Raw genomic sequence first — 9,967 nt, forward strand, 5'->3', positions numbered from 1 at the left:
ATGGTCCCGACGTCCTCTACAGTGGACATACTGTAACATTTTAAAATAAAATAAAATAAAAAAAGTCTAAATTGCAAGATGTTTTTTTAACCCTAAATAGGTAGGAAATCACACAAAAAAGGAAATTGGAAGACACTTTTTTTCCTCGGGTCCCAGCACATTTCAATTACAAAACATAGGAAGTTAAGTTTCATAGTAATACCTGCTAAACTGTCCAAATCCTCCAGGATCCGACCAAACCTGCAAACAGACACAAGTTAGAGGATGTACGTGTGTGTGTGTGTGTGTGTGTGTGTGTGTGTGTGTGTGTGTGTGTGTGTGTGTGTGTGTGTGTGTGTACCTGACAGTGTTGTGGAAGGTGAGGTATTTCTCCCTGAGCTGTGGCTCTGAGCCCAGAGGCAGGTGAACCTCCAGCCTGCTGTCCTTCATCCTCTTGAGGGGGAGGTCGTCCTGAGACTTGGCCAACATGTCGGAGAGCGAGAGGCGCTCAGACATGGCCTGCTGGTGGTCGCTGCACACAAGATTATCACACAGATTGTTTCTTGACTTTTCAATACTTCTTACTTTGTTTGTCGTGCATAGTATCCATTCTCTTTAAACATTTTACTGTTTCTCTTTTGCAAATGTTCTTATCAGACACAATAGCAAACAATCTTGGCCCGAAAAAGCCAAACGAAACAAAACAATACAGATATGATTCTGTTTTTTTGACGCTTTGACACAAATGGTTCAGTACCTCCAGTTTGTGGAAGCTCCCACGATTTCTCTCAGCCTGTTTCTCACTGAAAAACACAGGGGGAAAAAATCAGACCTCCTATGTGTGTGCGTAAGCGTGTGCGTGTGCGTGTGCATTTATCAGAGCAGGTGTTCTGCAGCAAAAGCACCAAGAGTTCAAGGCCATATGTTTCGTATCGTCTCTGGGAAAAACAATGATGCGGTTTCACTTTAGGTTTGCAGCTGAAGCCTCTGGGAAACAAGTTGTGTTTTTTTCAGCCGACACAATGTGTTTACATTTCACACAGATTTCTATTAAAGCGTAATTATGTGCTTTAATATTTCTTAATCTTATAGGTCTTTAGGTTTCATATTTACATGAACCACTCTTACAAAAATAGCGGGATCTGATTATGAATTTAACCGTCTGTTATTCCTTCCTGACGGCTTCAGCTTTTAGAGGCCCAAACACTGAGACAATATAAAACCCCAGAAGAAAAAGCATTTAAATATCACGTGGGAACCAGCTGCAACAAAATACTGAAGCTCAGTGCAACATAGAGGAGAACAAGAAGAAGAACAAGAAGAAGAAGAAGAAGAAGACTAAATCCTAACAGGTGCTGAAACAAGATTGGCTTCAGGTAAAGAGAAGGATGTTCAGTCAGTCACCGTGCAGGAGGAAATTTCGTGCAATTAGAGAAATCACTGTGGGAGAAATAGTGTAATAGTGTTAAATATGATTCGTCGTGGTTTACCAACACACCATTAGACACGTGCAAAAGTGGGTTTCCTGTGGAGAAAACAAAAATGATTTTAAAGGTGCAGGATATGGCTGGATGTCTGAGGATTTCACACAGAAATGAAATATTGCACCATGAAGCATTTTGTTTGATTTATTTCATCAGACGCCTTCGCATATGCTGCAATAAAACAGCTGCAATCTGTTATGTCTTGATTCACAGATGTGGAAATAACTGCAGTTGAAAATGTTTGCATGTTTATTTCATCCATAAATATAGCCTTGCGGATGTTTTGAGATTGGATTTATTAATTGAAGTTTTTTAATGAAAATGTCTATATCAATACAGTTTGAGTTGATTTGGATTACTATCTGTAAAGTCCCATTAAACAAGAGTAAACATGAACTGAAGTTGGATAATTATCCGCAAAAAAAGTGATGTAAATAAATAAGTGTGCGGGGCACTTTCACCTCCTTCAGCAAGGTGTTGCATCAACATGTATCGTCATGTTACAACAGTAAACAGCAAAGTCCAACAAGTGGTTATATAATGCAGCTGGCCCCAGAAAAGCTGCTCGTTTTCACTTGTTTGACTATCTGGGACACCATGTTCTTACCTAAAGGTGACGTAGAGGCATTTGTGTGCCTTATAATCTGAATTAACGTGTTATTTTGTAATTGTATTTTAGAAAATCCTGAGATGGTGACAGATCTAAAACCAGGTCAACACTAGAATTCAAAGTATGTACAACCAGACATGTCTTTATTGATTCAACTAGGTGGGGGGGGGGGTTAATCCCTTGTACAGGAAGCATGGTTGTTGTCCTACCGTCAGCCATGTCAGGCGCCTTGCCCTGCTTCAGCACGGCCCCCCCGCTGAATGACCTGGAGGTCAAAGACGCGGTCGACCGCAGGAGCAGGAACCTGAAAGGATAAATGAGGACATGAGAAAAAAATGATAAACAAATCTGAGGTGACCTTAAGGCTGAGGAGTCCAGTTACATCCACAAGCATCCTTTTCTAAATATAACTGTCATCCAATCTGTATTTAATCCTGCTATTCAAGAGTGAACAGCTGATCAGGCAGAGAGACAGACAGACAAAAAGACACATCGACTGTCCCTGCCTGCTGCATGAAACTTGTGGTTTTGACAAAGATTACATTTAAAATGCTTTATTGGCATATTTACAGTACAGGGAGGTAGAACACCTTACAATATACAGAACTTACGGTATCAAAAATAAATACAATAGTGCAAAAGACATTATGCTGCAAGTAACATTCAGGAATAAGTTAATATATATATATATGTATACATTGAGAAATCTGCTCAAACGTTTTCCACAACAAACACAACAGTAAAAGTTACAAAGCAGTTAATCCAGCCGTTATTCTTGTGTAATAAAGTGATAATACCTTATAAATGCATTCTTACTTTAGAATACTTTTACTCCATTGTAGTTCAGATACAAATATTACACTAACAGTTAACATTTAGGAATCTTGACAAAAATATGTAATGTCATTCATTCTGCAAAGTATCTTCTGATGGTTACACTGCAGAAAAAGATTTCAGACACACTACATGAGTTGATAAAATATAGTTCATATTAAAGACTTAAAACTCCATAAGCCTGGAGATCAAGAAGATACTTTTTATACCCTAAAGAAATTGCAGTGCAGCATTTTAAAAAACAAAATGGATATGCAAATATAAACAAAATCTAAGAAAAAAATGAGTTGCAAAACAGAAAATCATCTCACTTTATGTCTTTATCTGAACATTATATCCCAAAATATATGAACTAGTTTGATCTGGTGTTAAACCTTATACTATATGGGTGCTTTCTTTCTGAGTGGTATGAACTTGACACACCCTATATACACATAATGACTCACCCACCCAGTTTGGGCCTGGTGAACTATTCCCAGGAGAAGCTGGTATATTTACTGAAATTAAATAAACCAAACTAGCCCCAGTGCCCCACACACAAAAGCATCATTGACACGTGTAGGTTAAAAAGCTGTTTAGCATTCCTGGGATTCATTTGACTGTAGATATGCTAACGGTTAGCTACAGCATCAACAGAACTTTGAGCCACGTTTTTAACCACACTGACCTCGGTGAAAGCATTGTAGTTTCCCGAATGGCACCGTGAACGGTTCAGGGGATGAAAACGGGTTAGTTCGGTAAAAAAGTGACAGATTTTCTTTCCAGGGTACTGCGGTGCCAAGGTACCAGGGCAAGTCAGGACTACCAGAACAGCTTCCGGGTTGGTGTTTGGCCCTGCCCACTGCAGGAGGACGCAATAAGTACTTTATCACCCTGAGTTCAGCCTGTCAGGAGATCACCCGTGCCAGGCGTGACTGTGGAGACGTCTTTACTGCGTTTGCACCATTCAATGTTATTGACTGAAAAGAGTTGCCCTAAAGGTGTGTAAATTACTCTTGATTAATAGAAGGGGGAAAAATTGTCACTGTTTAATCGTGCAGGAAGAATTTAGAGATGTAAGTGAACTAGAAACAGCAATAACACACTGTATGAAACATATTTAACAAGTAGAGATCCCAAACATAAAACTTGTTTTAAGTAAAAGTATACATCTAAAGTTTTTAGATCTTAACCCATGCTTTATTATGGACTAAAAATTAAAATACCTCAAACTCTGATAGACTGTATATGCATATATAAAACTATTGGTTCACACTGTTTTACATGGAAGTTTATTCATAAGTTCCAAGTTGGGTCAGTAGTATGGGCAGAATGTATTACTATGTATTTCCTGTAATTATTTAACACACCTTAAAAGTATATTGAGTAGTATTTAATAACCTTTCAGCACGTAAAACATTCTACACATATTATTCCTGTTTACACATAACTTGTGTTGTGTTTTCACACTTCATGTCAGGTAGAGATGCAAAACTCTTACTTCAAATAGGTTGTCAAATATTGTAGTTTTACTCCACAAAATTTATTTGACACTTTGTAAGATGCAAGATTCACATTAGATAAATTATCTTTTATTATTTGTATGTTGAGGTAATTAAAAGGAGCTCCACCTTTACCAGCTGCAACATTTAGGGGCAAACAAATCGTTGAAAAAATAATACAATAAATTGCATTATGCTGGATCATATGTATGCATGGTAATTTAAGGATATTTGTATGCGTTGGTATGGTTTATATAGTATCAAAATATGTGAACATCACAACTTTCTTTTTTTTGTTGCAAATACTTTTTAGATTTGTCATACTTTACTCTAATTTGTTATCATTTCTACATTGTGCTATAGCTTAAGCTACTTCTTCCACTAAGTACAAAACACTTTACTTTGCCGACAATAACAAAGATGTAATGACCGAACTAGAACCTACGCTTCACGTGAGCCTTCCTTGAGTCCTGATTGGCTAAACAAACTGGCAGACTGTGACGCTGATTCGTCAGAAATATGATAGGTTGGGAACTGACCAACCACATTCCAGCGCAAGCGGGGTATAAAGCTCCCGATGTAAACAAAGGAAGCGGCAGATAAACGGCAGCGACCCAGCCGAGGGTGATAACTACTGGATGACCTTCTTGTTTCGTCTAATGCGTCCGGACCAGAGACTGACTGTTGGGAAAAGGCTACTCTGAAGCGAATGAAGAAACAACTAATCTTTCACTTCACATACAGAGGACTTCTAAGAAAAAAGAGTAAAAGAAGAAAATGGAGTATAAATTACGAAAGGCTGAACCCAGGGACGTGTCTGACATATTACGATTGGTGAAGGTAGGCCAAGGACCATCATACACATCTAACAGTCGCCGAAGGATTGAACTAGCCAGCTAGCTAACTGTTAGGGAGCCGTGACATTCACATCTACTCTATTCTACCGGTATTTCCGACGATATGAAAGCCAGACGACGCTTTCAACGATGAATCACCGTCTGGAGGATGTCCGAGTGAGATTAGTGTCGTTGGTCTTTGTTTACAGCATGGAGACTCGTATCCGGGTTCCTAAATAGTCTTACCTACAGCTTAAGTTCTTACGGAGGTCAATGTCATGTTGTTACGGTTGTAAAACTATACCTAATGGGATGGCATCAATAACACAACCAGGGCTACAGGTGATGAGGGTTGTACTGTTGTTTCGAGTAATATAGTTAAGAGAATATTAGGAAAATGTCCACCAAAAAGAGGGCACGTTTTGTCTGACCTACGGAGCAAATCACATATATTACTTATCAAACATAGCAGCATGCATTCAGCTGATAAGCACTTAACGATAACTGTTTGAATCAACAACTATTAGTCATATGAAGCATAACTGGTATTTAAGCAGTTAAAGGTATTGATTTTCTATATATTTGAAAACATTTGTTTATACGTCCTATATTTGAAAAAAATGTGTTTTTTATACGTCCTAAAAGTAACAGTTTTGACTTGTCTGTTATGCCTAGAAAAGTTCTTAAAAAACAAGGGATGCTTATGTCATCAGTGTGAGTTATACAAAGTAATGAGACTATCATTTTCAGATGTTTTGAACTTAGTTTCCTTACTTGATATAACATGCTTTGTGTTTTTCTTGTCCCAGGAACTTGCTAAGTATGAAGAGATGGAGGACCAGGTCACACTGACTGAAAAAGGTGACTTTTTAAAGTTCTTTCCATCGATCTATTCACATAACTATCAGTGTTGTTCCCCTGAGGCTTAAGGTGTCATTTGCTTGCAGAACTCCTTGAGGATGGTTTTGGTGACACCCCGTTTTACCACTGCATCATCGCTGAGCTCCAAGGAGAGAACAGCAGTGACGGTAAGAACACCCTGCTGCTTCTCATAACAACTGAAACACACACCCACACCCCCCTCCCTTGGCTTGACCTTGAGTTACCTCACAGAGAAGCCGTCTCCAGAGAGAAATAGATACAGATATGTGTTAAGAACGCTGTTTCTTTTGTCTGCAACTTAAGAGTTTTGGATGTTTACTCTCCCTTTTTCAAAGTGTAATCTGAGCTTCTTCAGAGTTTAATTCCCAGACATTTTTCAGTTTGAGGTTATGACTCGCTGCTTCCTCCACCTGCACAGACCGACAGTGTGAACCTAAACTCTGTACAGCGTGTGCTTCCTGTTTTTGTACAACATCTTCAGATCACGAGCGGAAACAGCATTTAGATGTTCTACTTTAGTAAACATACAAATACAACAATTTATTATCTAAATGTACTGATACGTTTCAAAGTACTGGTCTTGCATTAAAACAGTTTGCTTAAAAAATGATTTTATTTTTGAGCTGATCATATGCTTCTTATAATGTACAATGTTCTGTTGTAACAGTGACGTGACCACAGCTGTTCAACAAATGCAATAGAGTAAAAGTATAAAGTAGCATCAAATGGAAATGTATATCATGTTTAATTTGATGCTGCATCAGATAATGTCATTTAACTCCCAGATATTTTATTCATTTATAATGATTTGTTATCATCATAACTTTACCTGTTAGCCGGGAGTTCTTCCCAAAACATGGCAGAAGTAAATTAGCCTTAAACTTGTCAGGTAATTAAATCACACAGAACCCAGCATAAACAAAGTACTTTACAAAAGAAGATGAAAACTATTTAAAATGAAACTCATATGACTTAAAGGTGGGGTAGGTAATTCACTTCAGAAACACTTTTTGTTATATTCCATGAAATGCTCTTAACATCCCGATAGCAATGAATATATGAAATGCTTTGACAATAAATACATAAACAAAATAATCTGTGGAAGCCATAGTACTGTAAAAAGCACGACCAATCACCTGAGCCGGCCAGGGTCAGATAATTGGATGGCCTACCTGCCTGTCAGCCTTCCACCTGTGCACAAACTTATCTCGTGCCCTCATTGGTCATGTGCACGTTCGTGTGTGTTGGAGGAGGGGCTCTGTACGGAAGTCTGAATGAAGGGGCAGATTTTTTCCGGTTGTGTACTTTCCAATTCTAGGGCACTCAAACTGGTTTCTCCATTCTTACCTACCCTACATTTAAACTCCATGCATTGCATTCTGTGCACTAAAGGCCACAACATAAATTTTGCAGAAGTAATGTCCATTCATGCAACTGTATGTGCTACACATAATATAAATATAGGAATGTCAGTATAAATATAAACATATATGGATACTTACCCCTCTCCTCACTGTGTGCAGACGGGAAGGTGGTGGGTTTCGTCATGTACTACTTCACGTATGACCCCTGGGTCGGCAAACAGCTGTATCTGGAGGAGTTCTACGTGATGGACGAGTACAGAGGTAAGGGAAAAGAATGGCTCAGCATTCAGCATTTCATTATCTCGTCAGATGCTTTTTTTATTTAATGAGCTCTCTCTCCCCCTCTCTCCAGGAATGGGCATTGGCTCTGGGCTTCTGCGCCACCTCAGTGATGTGAGTATGTTTACTGACGAGAGATACATTGAGTTGCAATGGTGCACATTTTCCATTTGAATGTTTAAAACCTGAGAGAAAAAGCAAACAAATCCGGGGAAATGTTTGTGTTTCCCCTTTTTGTATCAAGCCAGCTTTTCCTTTGGATCTGTTTTCTCGTCAGACTTTTATAAGTACACATGTTAACTGTAATCCCTGTCTCTCTTGCAGCTGGCGATGAATACGCGCTGCACTGGCATGATGTTTGTGGTGGCCGAAAACAACGAGCCGTCCATCCAGTTCTACAAGCTGCGCGGCGCCGAGGATCTCTCCCAGGAGGAGGGCTGGAGGCTCTTCAGGTTCAGCAAAAACAGCCTGGTGAAGATGGGCACGCCAGCGGAGGAGTGACGGAGGAGGAGGCTGATGGAGACAGAGATCAGTCGCTTCGCTCCACTCAGAGTTCAGCTTTTTAAAAAGGGGAATTGTGTTTCACAGTAATGTTTCTGTTTGTAGTTCACAATATGAGTAACCCTTTTGTTACCCTTTCGCCAACATGTAGCTCTGAATCACTTATTTTAACCTCTTATTTTATGTTGGCATTACTGCGTTTGATTGCAGAAACGTTTAATATGACTAAAGTTTGAAATAAAACTAACTTTTCAAACATGGTCTCATGCTTTAAACTTTTCTTTAAATGCCTTTTAAACTATGCCAGTTTAATAATATTTGTTTGACTAATTTTCAAACTGCAGCTGTCACTTTACATTGGGAAGTTTAACATTTAGATTATACACGGTCTTAAACATAGTACTACAAGTTTTAAGACATGATCAATGTTACATTTATCCTTAAGTGTATAAAAATGAACTAGATCTTAAAGGTGTATCACACAAATGTGGCTTTGAATTGGATGAGCAGTCGATTCACGCCAGCTTCCAGCAGACATGTAAGACATTACATTACATGTTAATTGTTAGACGCTTTTATCCAAAGCGACTGACATACTCAATACTGTGGACAACTCCCACAGGAGCCATTTGGGGTGAAGTGTCTCAGGGACACAACGACATGCTGACTGCAGTGGGGTTTGAACCTGTGCTACCCTGATCTGAACACCAACGCACTAGTCCACTGCGCCACACGCCTCACAGTCAGATGAGTGTTAATCTTTTTTACACATTGTAATGCGGATATGTTACGTTCTAAATGTACACGGGTCAGTGTATTTCCTGTGTTTTCACCGCCTACTTCCACATCAGCTTAGAGGGTGAACAAATGGTCTCCATAAAGTTGTGTGTATATATATATATATATATGTAGCTCTGAAACTGGGCATACTGATGTTCCCACTGATGGATGCTTTAAACAATGTGCAGATAAACAGTTAAACCTCATGTTGCTACTCCCTTAGCGGGGAAACACGGGAACGTGATGTTTGTACTGAACAAAGATTGATATATTTTTCGCTACTTTGGCAGTTTTTTCACACGCAGCAGCGCACATGTGACAACTGGATATTTTCAACGGGCGTTTTAAAGATTTGAGGAAGTTCAAAACTGTTTTGGTGGGGTTCCTTTTGGTTCCTCTTGGAAGTCTGTAGTCATGGTTTTATCACATGCATGTTATTTCTGCTGATTTTGCGTCTATTCGGTTAGTTAGTCATCATTGCAGTTGAATAAATATAAAAAACTTGACACTTGCATCTAATCTATATTATATAACTCTTCTCCTTCCTCTCATTACTATTGCTGCCATGACACCTGATTTTCCGTACAGGGATTCATATAGTTCTTATTTTATCATGTATTTAGAAATAGAAGTTTGGTATATTATTAGATTAAATATATTTTGAAGTACTTTATTGATCCCTAACTTTTTGTTACAGCAGCATCTTACCTAGGCATTTGACATTAGTTAAAAATAAATATAAATAGTTAATATAAATATCAACAGTAGTAGTAATAGGTAATTATATTGTGTTCAGATTTTTGAGTGTCATTTAAGAAGGTTATCGTTTATTCTAACTTTTTATTTATATTGTGTATTCATTGGATACTACATATAAATATATAACTGTTGTGCAAATGCTTAATAAACTGCTGCTGATTTAACATAAGAATTTAAC

At 38.5% G+C, this 9,967-nt stretch overlaps 2 protein-coding genes across 3 annotated transcripts in view; one reads left to right on the forward strand and one right to left on the reverse strand.

Annotated features, from left to right (window-relative positions):
- Positions 1-3,740, reverse strand: part of acot9.1 (acyl-CoA thioesterase 9, tandem duplicate 1) — a 12,613-nt gene extending 8,873 nt beyond the window's left edge. Inside the window, exons 1-6 of one of the 2 annotated variants that reach the window (XM_010788709.1) lie at positions 3,575-3,740; positions 2,283-2,377; positions 1,478-1,504; positions 737-782; positions 341-511; positions 203-240 (exon numbers count right to left, since the gene is read on the reverse strand). In XM_010788709.1, coding sequence (XP_010787011.1) covers positions 203-240; positions 341-511; positions 737-782; positions 1,478-1,504; positions 2,283-2,377; positions 3,575-3,588 — 391 coding nt within the window. In that variant the 5' untranslated portion in view covers positions 3,589-3,740. The remainder of the gene's footprint in view (positions 1-202; positions 241-340; positions 512-736; positions 783-1,477; positions 1,505-2,282; positions 2,378-3,574) is intronic. The other variant, XM_010788710.1, reaches the window with a different exon arrangement.
- Positions 3,741-4,972: 1,232 nt separating this feature from the next.
- Positions 4,973-8,510, forward strand: LOC104960624 (diamine acetyltransferase 1). Its single transcript, XM_010788711.1, has 6 exons — positions 4,973-5,228; positions 6,034-6,085; positions 6,172-6,252; positions 7,630-7,731; positions 7,823-7,863; positions 8,074-8,510. Exons 1-6 carry the CDS (start codon positions 5,166-5,168, stop codon positions 8,248-8,250), a joined length of 516 nt encoding a protein of 171 aa, XP_010787013.1. The 5' UTR covers positions 4,973-5,165; the 3' UTR covers positions 8,251-8,510.
- The last annotated feature ends 1,457 nt before the right edge of the window (positions 8,511-9,967 follow it).

The sequence above is a fragment of the Notothenia coriiceps genome, unplaced genomic scaffold, assembly GCF_000735185.1.
Source record: "Notothenia coriiceps isolate Sejong01 unplaced genomic scaffold, NC01 NC01_scaffold00032100, whole genome shotgun sequence".
Classification (NCBI taxonomy): Eukaryota; Metazoa; Chordata; class Actinopteri; order Perciformes; family Nototheniidae; genus Notothenia; species Notothenia coriiceps.

Excerpts from the sequence above, each read along its gene's own strand:
- LOC104960624 (XM_010788711.1), top strand. The coding sequence starts at position 5,166 with ATGGAGTATAAATTACGAAAGGCTGAACCCAGGGACGTGTCTGACATA. Across the intron at positions 6,086-6,171 it reads GGTCACACTGACTGAAAAAG|AACTCCTTGAGGATGGTTTT; the intron begins GTGACTTTTTAA and ends ATTTGCTTGCAG. Across the intron at positions 7,864-8,073 it reads TTCTGCGCCACCTCAGTGAT|CTGGCGATGAATACGCGCTG; the intron begins GTGAGTATGTTT and ends TCTCTCTTGCAG.